The sequence below is a fragment of the Tamandua tetradactyla genome, chromosome 3 (genome assembly GCF_023851605.1).
Source record: "Tamandua tetradactyla isolate mTamTet1 chromosome 3, mTamTet1.pri, whole genome shotgun sequence".
NCBI lineage: Eukaryota > Metazoa > Chordata > Mammalia > Pilosa > Myrmecophagidae > Tamandua > Tamandua tetradactyla.
Genome location: NC_135329.1, coordinates 140,401,871 through 140,421,692, shown reverse-complemented (window position 1 = coordinate 140,421,692; position 19,822 = coordinate 140,401,871). Strand labels below are relative to the sequence as shown.

Sequence of the window (19,822 nt, the reverse complement as noted above, 5' to 3'; positions counted from 1 at the left end):
ACACCAAAGTTTAGACAATTTTAATTCTTGCCCCTGCATCGCTATTTTCTCAAACACCCAAGACTAGAAACCCTGAATTACTTCTAACGTTCCCCTTTGTTTTTCACCTATATCTGCAACAATCAGAGAGGGCAGGTTCCAAGAATTCTGGCCATTCATAGTTTTCAGTCACAGAGTCTCCAATTAGAAAGGGACGATGTTTTAATGTTTCAGCTTTAATTCATATGATCAAAAACAAGAAGCAGGAAATTTTGAAAAGCTGTTAATATTAGAAGCCGATAATCTTATAAAAATATCAGCCACTTCCCACTGAATGTGTTATTAAACGAGACATACTAAATATCGGTATTTTTATTAACTTTATTATTTTTAAATAGCTTTATTTAAGTCTAAGCACAGTATCAAGGCAGAGGAAACATATTTCGCAAAAGAATCGATTAAAGTTCAATATTTTTATTTGTTGCAGGAACTTGTATTTGAAACTCTGGGTCGAATGCTTCAGGAGCTAAGGCAGAGCTAAGAGTCCGGGCGTCAATGCTAAAGAACTACGAATCCCAGAATGCCGTTCTCCCATTTCTTTCGCGAGAATGCCGGATGTTGAGCTCAACCAATCGCTTCATGGAGAGTCTGTGCTTTTCACCAATCAGAAGGCTAGCAGGCCCCCGATGGCGGGTGGCGGAAGGAGCCCTAGATTTGAAATCAGAACGTTGCTGCGTCTGTGGGTGCCGGGTTTGGAGACTGGCTGTTAGCTCTAGGTGGTCCTGGTCCGTGTGAGAAAGAAGGCGGAGCTCAGGCCTGCCCGCGCAGGTGAGGGAGGTGGGAGCTGAGCTGAGCTTGGGTCCTTGATTCCTCGGTCGCTGTAGGGGAAGAGGGGCTTGGGGGCGGAATGTGTGTTTTTGGTGGCTGTGTCTGTGAAATGGAGCTTTGCGCTGACTGGGCCTCTGGACCTTGCTGGTGGGCAGCGGCGACGCCGAGGGGTTCTGGGCTTCACTGAGAGAGATGTCTTTGGCCCTTCTGGAAATAGAGCATTGGGCATTTCGTGTCACAGAGAACTGGAGGACCTGAAGTTTCTCAGAACATCCTTTTACAGAGGAGGATACTGAGGCCCAGAGAATTGAGGTGACTTTTACAGGTCCCGGACTGAAACCGTTAAACTCCCATTCCAGGGTCCATTTACTGCTGTGTTTCCTGATCTAGGATGTGAAGCAGAGGAAGGCAGATCTGTGGGAACTCATCCTGTGGGGAAAAGGGGGGCACCTGGAGGATCCAGACTGGAATGAGAAAGTGTCAGAGTTGTAAGGGTCTTTAAAGTTACCAATTTTAATTGCGAGAAACAGAAGTCAGAGTCATTTTTCCCAGCTCCTAGAGCATGTGAGTGTCCAGTGCAAGTACATTTACCTAAGGTGTCTTGCATTCTTGCTGTATCTTAAACATAGTTAAGCTGCAAGTAGCTTGATCTGCCCTGGAATATCTGGAGTTAAAAGTAAGTTACTCTTGTATGGTCAATTTAGTTGAACACCATAAGTACATGGAATCTTGGATAGGGCATGACTTAATTGGTTTGTCTAGGTCAGTGTGATGCCCTGATATATCTCAGAGTAATTTGGGCAGTTAATAAAGAAGTATTTGCAAACCCTCCTTGGGGGACTGAGAGAAAGGAGGGAGTGTTCAGCTTCCCCATGTGGAGAATTTCTGATATTCTTGCAAGCAGTGGGAGCAACCAAATCAATAGGCTGAGCCCTTGATCTTGGGGTTTGACCCTATGAAACTTATCTCTGCAAAGGATAGGCTAAGCCTACTGAAAATTAGGCCTAAGAGTCACCCCCCAGAGAACACCTTTTGTGGCTCAGATGCAGCCTCTTTCTCTCTAAGCCAACTAGGCAGGTGAACTCACTGTCCTGTCTCCTATGTAGGACGTAACTCCCAGGGTTGTAAATTGCCCTGGTAACATGGGACAGAAGTCCCAGGATGAGGCGGGACCTGGCATCATGGGATTGAGAAAGGCTTTGTCACCAAAAGGGAGAAGAGAGAAATAAGACAAAATAAAGTTTCAGTGGCTGAGAGATTTCAAACAAAGTTGAGAGATTATCCAGAGGTTATCCTAGAGGTTATTCTTATGCGTTATATAGCTATCCCTTTTTAGTTTGTGGTGTAGTGGAGTGGCTGTGAGCTGTGTTCCAGCAGCCTTCATCCTTGAAGGCAACTGTATAAAGATATAAATTTACAATGTGATTGGTGATTGTGAAAACCTTCTGTCTGATGCTCCTTTTATCCAGGGTATGGACAGATGAGTAAAAAATATACATAAAAAAATAATTAAATAATAGGGGGAACAAAGGGTAAAATAAATTGATGGAAATACTAGTGGTCTATGAGAAGGAGGGGTAAGAGGTATTGTATGTATGAGGTTTTTTTTTCTATTTATTTTCCTGGAATGATGCAGTTATTCTAAAAAATGATCATGGTGATGAATTCACAACTATGTGATGATATTGTGAGCCACTGATTGTACCCCATGTGTGGAATGTATGTAAGTGAAGATTTCTCAATAAAAGTATTAAAAAACAAAAAAAAGTAAGTTACTATTTTTCTAGCAAAGGTCAAAATGCCAAAATATGCTCGATTGGAATACCTGGTTGAACTGATTTCAGTAACTTAAAAATATGTGTTCTATTTTTTTCGTAGCATTGTCTTCAATAATGGTAGAGGATGAACTGGCACTGTTTGATAAAAGCATAAATGAATTTTGGAATAAATTCAGAAGTACTGTCAGTGATGCCTCCTGTCAGATGGTGGGGCTAAGAGATACTTACAAGGACTCCATTAAAGCATTTGCAGGTACTTAAAGCAAACTTGTAACATGCTGTTTTTGCTGTCCTTGTTTTTCAGCAGTCTTTCAGCTGAATTGAATTTCAATTTTTCTTTCAGAAAAACTGTCTGTGAAATTAAAGGAAGAAGACCGAATGGTTGAGATGTTTCTGGAATATCAAAATCGTATGTGATAAACTGTAGACTCAAGATTTCTTTTGTAGACTAAACATTTCTATCATGAAATCCCTCATGTAAGCAAAAGAATGTTTAGGGTATATGTGTGTGTATAAACAATTAGCACTTATGTAGCCACCAACCACCTTAAGAAATAGAACATCCTATATTATATCTCCTTTCCCCGCCTTCCAGAACTAACCTATCAATATTTTGTTTAGTATTATGTTTTGAATGCCAATAGCTTTTACCGAATTCTCACACAGAGGCCACAAATTGTTGGCCAAAGACCAAATTCCAAATTCTACTGGCGCTACTCAGTTTAGCAGCACTGTGTTTTAAACAATATTAAATTGGAATGCCTTTACACAAGGCATGTGTTCTTTAATTTGCCACAGGCCCTAATACTCTCTTTTGCCTTGCCTTGTTGACTTTATTCCTTTTTCAGCCCCTGAAGGCATTTAAGTTTGCAATTCCTGGCAGACTATTATGCTAGACTTTTATTTTCTAATTTGCTCTTCTCCTGCTTCTCTCAACCCTGTCTGCTTAACCATAAGCAAAAAGGAAAACTTATTTTTGTTTGTGTGTATGTGTAAGAGTGACTGATTTAAATATTTGGTTTATAGAATTCCTAGGGATTAGGAAATTAAGTTTGAAACTGTCAACTTTTAATACCTTGAGTTTCAAAGTTTGCTCAGAAAGATCACTTGTTTTATGAGGACGTGCTCTCAATAATCTAAGAGCATTATCAGTATGTTTAAATCAGTTTATATATGATTTAGAAATAAACTTTATTTAAGTTTAATTAATTCAATGAACATTAACTCTATCTGCCAAGGTATATCAAGGAAATAACAATACAGAAGATGTAATCTGTGCACAGCTTGTAAACCACAACTAAAATATGTTGCAATAGTTGCTATAATAATAGAATGGGATAGGTAATATGTGAGCATAGAATCCGGAAGTTATGCTTTTTTTCAGTGAGGATTGCAAAATATTTAATAGCTAGCCCTTACATATCTTACATACCATATATGAGGCCCTGTTCTATGCTCTTTGCATGTATTGTCATTGAATCCTCAGAATAACCCTGAGAGGTATAGGTATTGTTTTTAATCCTACTTCATAGATGAGGAAATAGGCACAGAGAGGTTAAGTAAAAATTGTTCAAGGTCAGACAACTAGTAATCAACAAAAACATGATTTGAACCAATACAGTTTTACTCTACGACACTACCATGGAGAAGATCTTATAGAAGAAGGTTGGGAAAGTTTATCAGGTTAAGTGTTATCTTGTAGGAAGAAAGAACAGCATATGGAATATTGCAAAAACATGAGAGCTTGTTGAGTTCTGAGATAGCTAGAGGACAGTGTGAATGTGGAGTGGCAGAAAAGCGACTGAAAAGAAAAGTAATTGGTCACATGATAGACACAATATGCTGTGCAAAGGATTTTAGGTTTGGTTCCTTAGGAGATAAAGAGCTGCTATAGGATTTTAACCTGGAAAACATCAATTTGGTGATTCAGAAAAAGCACTCTGGCAGTGGCATGCACAAAGTGAGCTGGTGAGCTACAAAGTGACTAGTTAAAGGAAAAGGCTAGTATAGTAGTTCAGGCAAGCAATGACAATGGCTTGGACCGGTGACCATTCTGTAGAGGTAGACTTATGACTCTGGTAGCCTGAATGTGAGGATGTGAAGTGGTCTAGGATGAGTCCTCCCTTCTAACTTGGATCACAGAGCAATGGTGATGTATTTACTGACTGAGGAATTAGAAGACTAGAAGCATGTGACACCTTCAGGTGTCAGAAGGAAATGTAGATGAGTCCAGTTTTGAATGTATTGGGTGAATTATGCTGAGGTTATTATGTTATGGAGTTTGTTGGTAAAGAGTCTGCTAGGCAATGTGTGTGTGTGTGTATATATATATATATATCAATTGATCTGGAGGCCAGTCAGGAAAGTAGTGTTTGCTGAAGATAGAGATTGGAAGTCTTAAATGTTTTTGAGGTTGAAGCTGTGAAAGAATGTATAGAGTAAAAGAAGGTGGTTTATTATAATATATATATCTAGACTTTACTTTGTACCAGGTACTTTGCTGAACTTTTTACATACACCATCTCATTCAATCCTCAGTTCTACAGAGTAGCATTATTGCTGTTATTGTTATTGTCCTCATTTTACTGAAGAGGTTACAAGCTCAAAAAGATTTTGGTTTTCCCCAAATCATCAAATTGACTCAAAAGTCATTCACACAACATTACATTGCTTCCCCATAATTTGAGGGGTAGGTAAAAGGAAAAGACCTTGAAGAAAGAGAATTAGGAACTGGAAATCAGAGGAGCAGAGAGAGGGAGTCATAAAAATCATAAGAGAGAACCAAGAAAGGGTGTTGTGAACACTTAGCAGTCACAGATAGGTCTTACAAGGTTAGGACTGAAAGGCTGTCTCTGAATTTATTAATTTGGAAGCGAATGATGACCTTAAGTGAGAGCCAGTTTTAGAGGAGTGAAGTAGGCAGAGGTTAGACCAAGGAGATGAAGAATTAGTGACCTTGAGTGTGGAACACTGAAGAAGCTTAAATAGAAGAGGTGTAGTTAGGTTGGGACAGAGTGGCACGAATGAGTTTTTCCTTTCATTTTTAGGGTATCCTTGCTATAGGAAAAAAGTCAAGAGATGTAGTGGCTGAAGCTATGTGACAAAAGAAGGGGATAGTTGATGTAACAGTCTCTAAGGAGCTAGATGGAAAAGGATCTGGATTAGTTTTGGATTAGAAAAGGAGCCACTTTATTTTGGCAGAAGATGAGGCACAGGTAAAGATGCATTTTGGAGGGGTTGAGGGAATTTATTCACTCACCAGATATTTGTAGGGCAGCTTCTTTGCCAAGTACTCTTCTAGGGGGATGCTACAGAGAACAAAATACACAAAAACTGTGCTCTCCTGGAGCATCTCTTCCTTTAGTTATCACAAGGAGGAAGATCTCTTGGGAGTGAAAGTCGTCTTTATGGGCCATACTCAAGTTATCTTAAGTGTTGAAATCTGTGCAAAATAGAGATTATCCCTATTTTACAGATGAAGAAAGTGAAGCCCAATGATGTTAAGAAACTTGCTTGACTTCTAATAGTTGGCAGATACACAATCCAGCATGACAGTCCAAATGTGTATGCTCCTTCCAGTGTACCATACTTACCTTTCTACATTGGGAGGGAAAGCAAGGGAGAGTTCTTGTGGAGATTAGCAATGAAAGCTTGAAATATAGCTCCTGGTGATTAAAAGAGACAGCTGACTATGTACACATAAAATAAAAGTCACACAACATTGAGAGCCCTTATGCAATGTGACACAAGTCCACATAATTCTTAAAATGTAATAGAAATACTCACATCCATTGTATATATCTCTTGACAGTTTAAAAATTTTCATGTTATTGGATACTCTAATCCTATGAGGTATATAAATGGAGCGGCTATTATTATCTCTGTTTTACAAGTGAGGGAAAGTTGTGATTTGACCAGGGTTCTCAAGTAACAACTAATGAGCCAGAAATGGAACACAGAACTTTGGACTTTAGATCTGGATCCCTTTTGAAGTATAATTCTACTTAATAATTTCCTTTAAAAAGTAGCATTGTTCTTGCTGGTAATTTTGATAAGATGCTTATTTTTAAATTATACTTACTTGACATAATATAAAGTCATATCTAAAATCTTAGGAAATTCAGAAAAGTAAATAGAAAAGATCAGTAATTTGAGAACAACATTTAGTATATTGGAATATTACTTTCTAGTTTCTTTTCATGTGCATATGTAGATTTTTGGAAAAAAAAACAGTTGTGTTCATGGGATCTATATAACCTTGTATGAGCTTTTTCTTTTTCTGCTTGAAGAGTAGTTTCCCAAAGTCTTTGGAAAATATATTCCATTGTATTGGTATACTATATTTATTTAACAATTCACTTATTAGACATTTAGGCTGATTTCAGTTTTTCATTATTATAAATAACACTAAAGTTTGTTTGTGTATAAATATTTGCCCACACCCTATTTTCTTAGGGTGGCTTTATAAAACCACAAATACTAGATTAAAGAGCATGAGCATCCTTAAGGCTCTTTGGTTTTGCAGTATCAAGAATATTTTCCGGAAGAACTGTAACATTTTGTATTCATGTCAACACTGGCTATTAATTTCGTGAACTGTTGTAATAGATGAAAATTGGTATGTTATTGTTTTAATTGTATTTCTGTGATTACTACTGAGGTTATGTTATCTTTTATACTTGTTAGCTAACTTTATTTCATGTTTATCCCTTTATTCTTCTCATTAAAATTTGTATTTATGTCTTTCTGTGAAGATTAAGAATAGCAACCCTTTCTTGGGTGCAGAGTGGTTTAATAGTCAAAAGCATAGCCTTGGAAGTTAAAACTTGAATTTGGATCCTGGTCTTATTATTTATTGTATCCCAACAGATACAGGTTTGGGCAAGTAACTGAACTGCTGAGCTTTTTTCCTCTTTAAAAAGAGAAATACTTACCAATAGTCTCACTGTGAAGTTTAAGTAAATTCATATAAAGATAATCTCTTGAACAAAGTATCTAGTAATAGTAGAGTTTTATTCTCATGTGAGTCAATTATGAATTTTTTCACCTGAATAAAAGGTGAAAAATTTATATAGCCAATATATGCCCTTTTCTTTGATTTCTTTTTGTCTTTGAAACAAAAGACTTTCCCTCACATCGTTAATTTTATAGTCACAGATACTACCTGTCAGGTTTTGTAAGATACCATTTTTTATATTTAAATAGTTAATAAATATGGAATTTATTTTGGATTTCAACATCTTTATGGAGTAATCTACCTCTTTAATGCTGAATTATGATATTTCATTTATCATAACATCTTAAATATAGCAAGATTTGTTTGGAGATATCTTTTTTGTTTCACTGAGCTGTATGTTAGTTCATCAACTAGTACCTTATTGTATTATAGTGTCACAGTCACAAATGCTAAATCTAATAGATAAGCCCTTCTCTTTTTTTCTTTCTTTCTATATTTTCTTAACTATCCTCATATATATATATTCAAAAATTTTAGAATAATTTTTATTGGAATCTTCTCCCATCCCAATTCCTTTAGAACTATGTTAAATCTAAAAGTCAATTTGATTATGTGGCATATTTATATTGTTTAGGAACATAAAATGCCTTTCCACATATCCAAGTCAAATATGTGTTGCAGGCGAGTTTTATAATTGTTTTCATACAGAACCTACATAGTTCTTGATCTAGGTTATTCTAACTATTTTGTTTGTTATCACTGTAAATAAAATTTCCAGTTACTTGAAGAATGCCAGTTTTGGGAGATGTTCCTCAAGGAAAGGATTCCATGCTCAGTTAAATTTGGGAAACAGGTTATAATATATTTGGCTTTTGAAAACTCATGGTAATGTACTCAGAAGGCCTGTGGTAGACCAGCTTATTTAACTTTATTTAAGGAAGTATTTCCTAAAATCACTAATCCTTGGAACATATATTTACTTTATAATTACAATACTGAAATGAAATGACGATATAGATAATAGATATTTGCTTATTTAATATAATGCTGGAAATACTGGTATCGATGGCATTTTAAAATGTTCAAATTTCATTTGAATTTTAATAAAACTAAATATTTAATTCAAATTAAAAATTCCTTAGCAAATTATGAAGTGTCCCTCTGGCTCTACTGGCTCTGCTTCTTTGCCCTCAGTATCCTCTTTAGAGTCTTGGACTCTAGTACCTTCCCGCAGTGTTTAGTGACCCTGATTGGCAATTTCCACACCACTGCCTCTGGACAGTGGGCCCTAATAAGCCATGGTTTGTATCTGTTTTCTTCAGCCAACAGAGGAAGAATGGTCCTGAGAGTATATTTGCTTTTCTAGCAAGGAGTTGCCCACTTTAGCAGATTCCTTTGGCCAGGTTTACTTACAGGGTTTACTTACAGGTGTCATTTTTATTTTGAGTGTGTGTGTGAGGGATGTGATAGTTGCAGAAATTGAGTGGTTAACGGGGTTGAAAAGGTCTGAATGGATGGTGACAGAGACACAGAAAGACAGAGAGAGTGGGGAGATTAGAATTGAGAAGGGCAAATAAGGTGCTAAACAATATCTGAGATAGCTACAAAATATGAGAAGATTTCAGGACTTAAAAATAGCATGGAATAGCAAAAACCATATTGCAGTCACTAGTATTAGCATACTTACAACATTTCTCACTTGCAGATTAATTACTGGTATTATTTATGAAAGCTGTTTATTTTGTTGTGTTTAGTCTGTAAGGATTCACAGTAGATTAAGGAGATTTTTCTGTATTCTAGGTAGATGTCTGTAGATTAATAAGGAAAATCCTAAATATGATGATAGCAGGTACCTTCTTGTTTTTTGTTGTTGTTTGTTTGTTTTTTCAAGGAAATGCCTTTTCCTTAAAACACTTAAAGTGTTTTTCACTTTAAGTACATTAGGAGGTTTGAGAAGTTTTTGTTTTTAAAGAAATGTCCTGTTTCTAGCATCAGGAGTGAGTGCTAAATTTATATAAAATGCCACTTCATCACCTATTCTTATGATGGATTTTTCTAATATTACACCTTCACTTTATATCCTTAGAACAAATCATATTTGCTCTTAGTGGATTATTTTTAATGTAGTTAATATTTTATGAAGCATTTTTATAATTATTGCTATAAGTGAGATTAGTTTGTATGGTTGTGGGGATGTAGTGCTGTGCAGAATTAGGCTAACTATAAAATCAATCTATATTCCCTCCCTCCTCTCTCCCTTCCTTCCTTCCTCTTCTCTTTTTGCTAATGGTCCAGAATAATTCGTATAGCATTGAAATTGGCTTTTCTTTACAGCGCTGTGTGAATCCATCTTCTAGAGTTTGGTTGTCTTTGGTGGTGGGTTTTCTTTATGTATTTATTTGGAGATGACAATTGCTGATGGAGGGGGAAAGGGTAGTGATCTCTTGATTTTCTACTTCTTGGCTTAGCTTGGTTATTATTGTTGGCTCCTCATTTTTGTTTCCAAAGACAAGTAAGAGAGAATAGATTAGGATTTTGTTTTCCATATTGGTCTTTTACCAGTTTTGAATTTCTAGGAATGCTTATCAATCCAAACATTTTGTGTTAAGCTTATGAAGGTTGATAAATCTTGGTCGTTTCTTATCTTAGATACATGTTGAAGAGCAGAGGATATCTGTTCTAGCTGATAACTTTTGCTTTCTTACAGAGATCTGCCAGCAGAATAAACTCATTCAAGAAAAAAAAGATAACTTATTAAAGTTGATTGCTGAAGTAAAATGCAAAAAGCAGGAAATGGAAGTATTGACTGCAAATATCCAGGATCTTAAGGAAGAATATGCAAAGAAGAAGGAAAGTAAGTTTTCATTTGCATGTTTAATGTTATCTAAATTTCAAAGTGGTGATGATTCACAATTATTATGTGCATCTTGACTGTTCTTTAGTTCATTGCTAAAAGTAGATAACATAACATACCTTAGGGTCTTAGCCAGTCATTCATCTCTGCTAGATGTTAGTAAAATTGGCTTAGTGGGTTATTTTGTTTTGTTTTATTTAAAGGGCCTCTTCTTTTGATTTCCAATACAACCATATAATAATGAAATTAATTTGGGAGGTTTATTAATCGAAGTGGGACAGAGTTTTACTAAGTAAAATTTGCCTGGGAGATGCCATAGTGTAACAAATAGTTATAGAGCACATATTTTCTGCCAGAAACTACTAGCACTGATTACGCTGCCAAGTCTATCTATCTAAAAACTTTCATATTCAAAGGAATGCTTCCTTTAAAAAGGAACCCTGTTTGCCCATTTTTTCTTTAATCTCTTGACAGTAGCAAAGTTTGTTTTGTTAATGTGTTTTCTTAAAGAGTTCTTATCCAGGGCTATGTTCTGAAATTATTTTCTTTTCTTCTAAGTATTATTTAGGTAATATTGTCTTACTTACACAAAAAAAGCATAAAATAAGGCTTAGTTCTCATGATAAATAGTTATGTTTAAAAGAATAGAATATTTTTACAGTAAAGCAAATGGTATATCCTTTGCTAAACAGAAACATCAAAGTAGAGTGCAAAGGAAGTCTTTCTGTTTCTGTGCTAGTCCTTCACATCCCTGGCCTGTTTATTCATGGTGTACTACAGAATAAAATAGAACAAAACTTACTCCTCTAATTGCCTGTTCCTTTCTCTAAACCAAGTTTTCATTCCAATGCGAATGAACAGAAGCCTCTTTTGTGAAGGGTAAACAGATTCATTTGTCTGGCATCATTTTTATAAACCTCAAGTTTTTAATTATAAAATGAGCATTAATTGAGTGTTATTTAAAATACTTGATACTGTATTTTGGTTTTCAAATCATAGCTATTTCAACAGCTAACAAAGCTAATGAAGAGAGATTGAAAAGGCTGCAGGAATCTGCAGACTTATATAAAGATCGACTTGGACTAGAAATTCGAAAAATTTATGGTAAGTTTATTAATGTAACTATAACATGAAAATAGAAAATATGTCTTTTCTTAAGTAGAGGGGAGTTTAAAAATTATTTTCAACTAAAATAAAGACTACATTATTAGTTTTTTAGAGAATAGGAAAAAATTACATAAACTTTTATTATCTTCACATGCTTTGGTTATTTATCATCTAGTATTTTAAGGTATTTTAGGTATGCTTATCGATATGTAAATAATTTCTATTCCTTGTTCTTAGTTGGCATTGTATCATTAGATTTCTCCAATTGTTACAGCCATGATAATGTTCACTTTCAAATGATGGTGTAATAATTCATTCTATTAATATAACATAATTTAGTCAATGTTTTACCTGCTGTTTAAACACATGCATAACTTTTTTTCTTTTAACACATGTATTACTTTTAATATAATATAACTTTGGATTTGGATTCTTCCAGGTTTTCAGTCTTAGAAATATAAGAGTGAAAAAGACTTCCCCATTTTTTTGTATTATTTCCATGGAATTGGTTACCAGAAAGGAATTATTGGATTAAAGTGTATGAATATTTCTATGGGTATTACATGTATATGTGCCAATGTGATACTTATTGTGTCAGGAGTGCCCAAGACTACCTCTAGGTTTGATGATTCACTAAGAGTACTTACAGGACTCAGCTTATACACAAAATCAACAATAAAAATCAGCAAAGGGAAAAGGTACATGGGGTAAAGTCTAGAAGAAACCAGATACAAGTTTCCCAGAGTCTTCAGACTTCCCAGTAGATTCACAGGATGTGCTTAATTCTTCCAGCATTATAGATACACTTTGCCTAGCAAGTTCCAGAATTCTATACTACAGATGGAAAGCAGGAATTCAGCACAGACCACATTTTTTGGTACAGTTTAGGCACAGTAACCATGCTTATCCTTTAGGAATGATGGGAACACACGTGAAACCCAAGTTCCCAGATGTCAGCTGTGCAGAAAAGAGTTAACATTACAAGCCTTGTACTTGTTCTTAGAAAGTCTTGCTTATAAGGTTGGCCTTTGTCTGGTGTTGGGTAACTTACCAAACGGTGGTTTAGGTGGCTAAGCAGTTTATACAAACAATATGGTTTATGCTCAACACCTGTTTTCCTTCTGGGAGTCTAGAATTTTGGTATGTACCAAGCACAGGCTGTCTACGTGACCAGCCCCAGAAAAACCCTGGACACAGAGTCTCTAACAAGCTTCCCTGGTTGGGAGCACTTCACATGTGTTGTCACAGCTCATTCCTGGAGGATTAAGTGACCTGTGTGACTTCATTGGGAGGGAACTCTGGAAAGCTTGCCCCTGGTTTCCTCTAGTCTTTGCCCCACATGCCTTTTCCTTTTACTGATTTTTATTTGTATCCTTTTGTCATAATAAATCATAAGCATGAGTACCACTTTGTGCAGGGTCCTGTAAGCACTCCTAGTGAATCATCAAATGTGGGGATCGTGGTGGGGATCCTCTACACCAGCTAAGGGCCAGCCATGTAAGCAGGCCTTTCTAAAGCTTTTAAGGATGGCAGTCTCGGTCCTGCTGTGGTATGGTCTTTTCTGCACACATATCTACAGTATATGAGCATACCTATTTCATTGAATTATTGCAAGAATTATATTTCTTAAAAAATTTTTGTCCTGACACCTAGCCCAGCCTCTTCAGAACATCCATCTCCCTACCCCATATCAGTGACAGACCCTTCCATCATCAAAAATTTAGAATTGCCATAACCCAGACAATCCCAATGAAAGGTATGGAAAGATCAAAGATGATGGTGGAATTATACATAGAAAATAGGACTTAAATGAATATGAATGCTGACTCATTAAATTGAGATCTCTTTTAGTTTCCAGAATTTTAGAGCATCTAGAAGTAAAAAACTGAAACTGTGAAATTGTAACCCATGTCAAAGTCTGAAATATGTTCTACCACTAATTGTGGTGCTGTGCTTGGAAATTTATAGCTTTTTTGTATATATATTATTGTCACCAAAAAAGAAAGAAAAAAAAAGTTGATTGTGGTGATAAAAAAGTATTTAAGCTCTCTAGCCTCCTATATTCTGGAGCAGCTAAAAGGAAAAATATGAGAGGATCATATGGTAGCCCATGACAAACTCTGGGATCTATCCTGTAACCACTTTTTGAAGAGTGGTTCTCTTCAAAGAATGGTTAATTCTTCCAGCATTATAGATACACTCTGCCTAGCAAGTTCCAGAATTCTGTATTTGCTGAAAACTATTGCTTTTTTATTTCTTTGCTTTGTATATATGCTATACTATACAATAAGACAAGTTTAAAATAAAGATTTTTTTTTTTGTTTTGGGGTGGGCCATGGTGGCTCAGCAGGCAGAGTTCTCGCCTGCCATGCCAGAGACCTGGGTTTGATTCCTGGTGCCTGCCCATGCAAAAAAAAAGATTTTCTTGCTTTGACTTGTCAGTTGACTAGACAAAAATAGAACTTAAAAAAAAAATGCATTTCCTTTCTTATTAATGAAAAGGTGACTATTTTTTCCCATTTACTTACCAATTATATTTATTTGATTGCCTGTTTAGATCCTTTAACCATGTATCTATTGGTCATTGTGCTTTTCCTGTCAGTTGTAATGGGTTTCTAATTTTAAAAAATATATTAGCTGTTGGATTAGAGGAGAATGTAAGGTCTAACTTTGAGCTTTTTTTCTGTTAGACTCAAAGTATATATTCCCTGTCATCCTGAGATGCTTTTCTTAAATGCAATTTTATTGAGATACATTCACATATCTAAGTGGTTCACAGTAACCGCATATATTTGTGAATTCATCATCATAACCAATTTTGAACATTTTCATTACTCCCCAAACAATAAAAATAAGAATGAAAATTAAAATAAAAGTAAAAAAGAACACCCAGAATATCCCATACCCCTTCCCTCACCCCCATTATTTATTTATTTTTTGTCTATTTTCTTAAACTGACTAAAAAGAGTGTCAGTCATAAGGTTTTCATAATCACATGGTTACATGGTGACAGCTATATAGTTATAAATTCATCTTCAAGAATCAAGGCTGATGGCAAGGCAAGATGGCACTGTTGTCAGATATCAAAGACAAAAAGAATTCTGAAAGCAAGAGAAAAGTGATCCATCATATACAAGGGAAGCTTGATAAGACTATGTGCAGATTTCTCAGCAGAAACCATGGAGGAGAAAAGGTAGTGGTATGATATATTTAAGATGCTAAAAGAGAAAAACTGCCAATCAAGAGTTCTATACCTGGCAAAACTGTCCTTCAAAATGAGGGAGTGTTTAAAATATTTTCAAACAAACACTGAGAGGGTTTGTGAATAAGAGACCTGCTCCATAAGAAATACTAAAGAGAGTACTACAGGCAGATAAGGAAAAACAGGAGAGACACTATTGAAAATGCCTGAGGCTGTCTCTAATGAGCGGCTTAGAATACTTAAAAAAAGGAGAGAGAGAGACAGAGAAAATAATGTCCCTTTTCAGAGCCAGTCCCTAGTTCCCAAGGTTTGCCATCAAGAACCAGAGTTGATAGCTGACTTTATGTACCCCTTTTCTTGGGGCACAGCCCTTTTGCAAGGTTTGCCATCAAGAACCAGAGTTGATAGCTGACTTTATGTACCCCTTTTCTTGGGGCATAGCCCTTTTAATTTTTTAAAATTTAATTTTAAAATTTAATTTTAAAATTAGAAACCCATTACAACTGACAGGAAAAGCACAATGACCAATAGATACATGGTTAAAGGATCTAAACAGGCAATCAAATAAATATAATTCTGAGCTCAGCTGACTCCAAAAGCCTCTGTTTTTGTTTGCATGTTTTTTTTTCCCCTTCTCTTTGCCAGGAGAGACCTTAGGGTTACTTTCCTGACCTCTGGGTTTATCTGTGCTTGGAGTTTGTATTTGGCAGTCCAAATTTGTTCATTAAAGCTGTATTTTGAGCTTGGTTGACCTACCTTCCCTTTTTCTAGTAGATAATGCTTATTTTTTTCATGGGGAAGTGTTTCCAACAACTGCTGGGCCAGTGGGGGAGGAACACCAGCCTCCACAGTTTAAGGACTTTACTTACTAATTCCCTGCTTTGATATCAGCCCTTCTACTTGTTCTAGACTGGTGTATAATGTGTGTCTGGACATAGGTATCCCACAACAGTTGTTCCAGACAATTCCTAGCTAATTATTAGCTGCTCTAGGGGACTAATAAATTCCTTATCTCCCTATACTGCCATCTTATACCCCCACCTCCACCCCAGGTGCTTTTTGGTTTGGTTTGGTTTGGTTTTAAGCAGTCAATTTTAAAGCTTTACAATTATTTTAGCCTTAAATGGACCTTTGTCATAGTCCTCAAAGCCAGGGAATAATGTTTTAACGAGAAGAGAAAAACCCAAATTAAACTCTTCATTTTGCTTAACTGACTATCTTATGAAATCTTTTCTCCTTGGCACTTACCCCTCCCATTACTATTAGCAGATTAAAACATCTAGTGTACTGACATAATTATTTCATTTTGAAGTTGAATGCAAGACAAATTTTTTTGAAGTTTCTGGAGATTTTATTTTATTTTTTTTTCTAGAGCAAATTTAGGCATTTAATCCTTGTCAAATTAGACAGAGGCAGAAATACATTTCTTCCCTATACAATTTAGGCATTTAATCCTTATCAAATTAGACAGAGACAGAAATACATTTCTTCCTTGAATAGCTTCTTCTCTTCCTTTGCTTTTAAACCTTGTATTCTTTTTTTCATCATATAGCTATGCATTTATCATCACATTCGACTTTTTTCTGAAAATAATGTATATATAAAAGCAGTAAATTTCAAAGCACAGCACAACAGTTAGTTGTAGAGCAGATTTCAGAGTTTGATATGGATTACAATTCCACAATTTCAGGTTTTACTTCTAGCTGTTCTAAGATACTGCAGACTAAAAGAAATATCAATACAAAGAGTCAACAATCATAATCATTTATTAAACCCTACCTTCTCTGTATAACTCTACCATCAACTTTTATCTTTCTCCCACTCTTTAGGGGTATTTGGGCTATGCCTAGTCTAACTTTTTCATGTTGGAAGGGGCTGTCAATAATATATGGACTAGAGGAATAGAGCTGGTTGATGTTTTGGAGAGGCTGGCCCCTCTGCATTTCAGAACTTAGCTGGTCCAGGGACCCATCTGAAGGTTGTAGGTTTCTGGAAAGTTACCCTAGTTCTGGAACCTTTGTAGTATCTTCTATAACTCCTTAGGTGTCCTTTAGAATTGACAGGAATGATTTTGGTTGGGGTTTAGCAAATTATGGTAGGTAGCAATGTTTAACTGAGGATCACATAAAAGTGACCTTCAGAGTAGCCTCTTGACTTAATTTGAATACTCTCCACCACTGATACCTTATACTTCTTTTCCCCCTTTTGGTCAGGATGGCATTGTTGACTCCATGGTGTCAGGGCCAAGTTTATCCCTGGAAGTCATCTCCTGTGCTGCCAGGGAGACTTCCACAACTGGATGTCATGTCCCTTGTAGGTGGGAAGGCAATAATTTCACTTGCAAAGTTGGGCTTAGAGAGAGAGAGGCCACATCTGATCAACGAAAGTGGTCCTCTGCAAGTAACTCTTAGTAGTAACTCCAGTAGGTAGGTTAAGCTTCTCACTACATACCTAAGCGTCACAAGAGCAAGCCTCAAGATCAAGGGCTTGGACTACTGATTTCAGTGTCCCTAATGCTTGATACAGTACCTGGAATTTCCCTGCTGGTAAAGTTCAATAGTTTTATATTTTTTCCCCCATCCCTTAAGGGACTTTGCCAATACTTTTTTATTATCTGCTTAATATACTCTGGGATATATCCAGGCATTACATTAAGCTATACAGGATTAAAGGCCTTCATTCTTATTCTGGGCTCTCTCTGTTTGCATTGTTTAAATTACATATCCAGACAGGTTAAATTAGATTATGTGCTACAGAAAATGTAAGTTCTGGACAAAATAAACCTTTCTTCCTTTGGTTTTAAAGAGTAGATGAAATTCTAAAATTCAGACAATGTCTTCCTTACCCCTTTATTCTGAATTCCCTTAATCCCAACCTGATCAGCTTTGTTTTTATCTCTAAATACTAGATTATACATATATAAAATAGCTTCTCAAAATCCAGAAATAACAATTACCACTCCAAACTAAATTTGATTGCTATACAAGTTTACAATCTAAGCCTCTGTTTTCTTATAAGTATTTTCTAAATGAGACCATACAAGAATTGTTTCTTTATTTCTGGCTTATTTTGCCCCACCAAATGTCTCACAAGTTCATTCACAACATTACATGCTTCACAACTTCGTTCCTTTTTGTAGCAACACAATATTCGATCATACTTATACACCATCATTCGCCAATCTACTTCTCAGTCAATGCATCCTTTAGCCACCTCTATTCATTGGGCATCATGTATAATGTCCAAAATCAATAGTCCATCAAACACTCTTGATTTTAGATAATTTCATTGTTCCCAAGAGAAAGATAACCAAAAAACACACACTCACTAAAAATATGTAATCTTGTCTCTTCCCCCACAATTTTTCCTGGTGTTGCTGTGGTACTGTTGATATTTTCCTGTAAATATAGCCCAAGGCATGCAATAGTTGTTTTCCCACTATACCCTGAACTTATACACTCTTTGTACAAGAGTCATACCTTTGCAGTAGTTCATGCAGGAACTTAATTATATTTATAGTGTTAATTAGTGAGACACATGGGTCTATACAACCTCTTTCAGTCATGTTCACCTGAAGATTTATTTTTATAATTAAAGTAACTTTTAAAGAAATTTTCTGTTTTTATACTATAGGACAAAGCTAAATTGTATACAAATGTATACTTTGTGGCTGCCATTTTAACTTCTACCAGGTAGATTAACTTCCTTGGGAGGAGTTGGAGATCTTTGGATCTTTAAATCCAAGTAACTGTTTAAAAAAGTCAAATTAAATTTGCTTGATAGTACATTTAAAGCTAATTTGTAACATACATTTGGAGATGTTGCTTAAATGAATATTTATATTTAGCATTACAGATATTGGTGAAGGATGGAGATAAGAAAACATCACCATTGACAGCTATGGCACAGTAAAATATTCTCATACTAAATAATTTAATTTCTTTTTTTCAGGTGATAAATTACAGTTTATATTCACTAATATTGACTCTAAGCATCCTGAGAATCCATATATGTTTTCCCTGTGCCTGAATGAAGCAAGGGACTATGAAGGTATATACCAATATCTCTTAACTGGTATTTTGAGATTGGCATCCCAAAATGTTATTTGATCAGAATATGAAAGAAAGTAATATTCCTATAAGCTTTTGCTTCCTTTTTTAGTAGTGCATCTTGGGATATTGTTTTTTAAAAGCATGACTATAGTTTTGATTTGTAAATGTTATCTAGGGATCCTAATGAATAACTTCTCTTCAGTATGTCACAGTCACAGTGGCTGAAAAATCTGTGAGAAGACAAAAGACCAATGTGTTTTATATGCAAACATGAATTGTCCTAGAGAACTTGAAATAAAACTAAAGCTACAAAGGATATATGGCTATCTAAGTGTGAATATTATAATTGTTCCAAATAGGTGAATTTTAATATAAAAAATTGTCAGATTATGATAATATATTTTCTCAAAAATAAATTTAAAAAAATTTCCCCATCCTGAAAATCCCAAACACTAAAAATTTAGCTTAGTTAGTAATTCTTCAGCAGGCCAAAAGGCCTTCAATTATAGGGGATATTTATGATTAATAATTGTGTGAAAAAAAGAGAATGAAAGTATTTTTATCTTTTTTTTATCCTTCTACTACTTCTATACAAGTAATCCCAAATTTATAGGGATTCAGAAAATGGTTCTCAGCTCATTACACCTATATTATAATTTTAAAACATATGTAACAGACAGACACTCTCAGGTAAACTACTGAGTTTGCTCCCTATTGTGTCCTGGTGATTCAATTCCTGTTCTTATGGAAATTTATATTTTGGAGATCTAATGTATATACAGATGTTTGTTTTTCTGTCTAGATAAATTTGTTACTAACAACTTCTAGATTTTAAAAAGCAAACCCAAAATTCCTTTGAACTCACTTTCAATATTCTTCTCAGTTTTTGTTTTAAAATTGGAAATCCTTTGTTGCCAGATAGTCATATATTATTATTTTTTTAATAGCGAAGTCGTAGGTTTACAGAAAAGTCATGCATAAAATACAAGGTTCTTTTGTATTCAGTGTATCTGTATTGATAATTAACTCCTTGCATTAGTGAGGTACATTTGTTACAGTTCATGA

At 35.3% G+C, this 19,822-nt stretch overlaps 1 protein-coding gene across 1 annotated transcript in view; it reads left to right on the top strand.

Moving 5' to 3' along the window:
• Positions 1 to 648: 648 nt before the first annotated feature.
• The window catches only part of SPC25 (SPC25 component of NDC80 kinetochore complex), a 36,043-nt gene continuing 16,869 nt past the window's right edge, over positions 649 to 19,822 (top strand). Inside the window, exons 1-6 of the mRNA XM_077151946.1 lie at positions 649 to 807; positions 2,686 to 2,838; positions 2,929 to 2,994; positions 10,250 to 10,396; positions 11,396 to 11,500; positions 18,657 to 18,755. Of these exons, the coding sequence (XP_077008061.1) occupies positions 2,700 to 2,838; positions 2,929 to 2,994; positions 10,250 to 10,396; positions 11,396 to 11,500; positions 18,657 to 18,755 (556 nt within the window). The 5' untranslated portion in view covers positions 649 to 807; positions 2,686 to 2,699. The remainder of the gene's footprint in view (positions 808 to 2,685; positions 2,839 to 2,928; positions 2,995 to 10,249; positions 10,397 to 11,395; positions 11,501 to 18,656; positions 18,756 to 19,822) is intronic.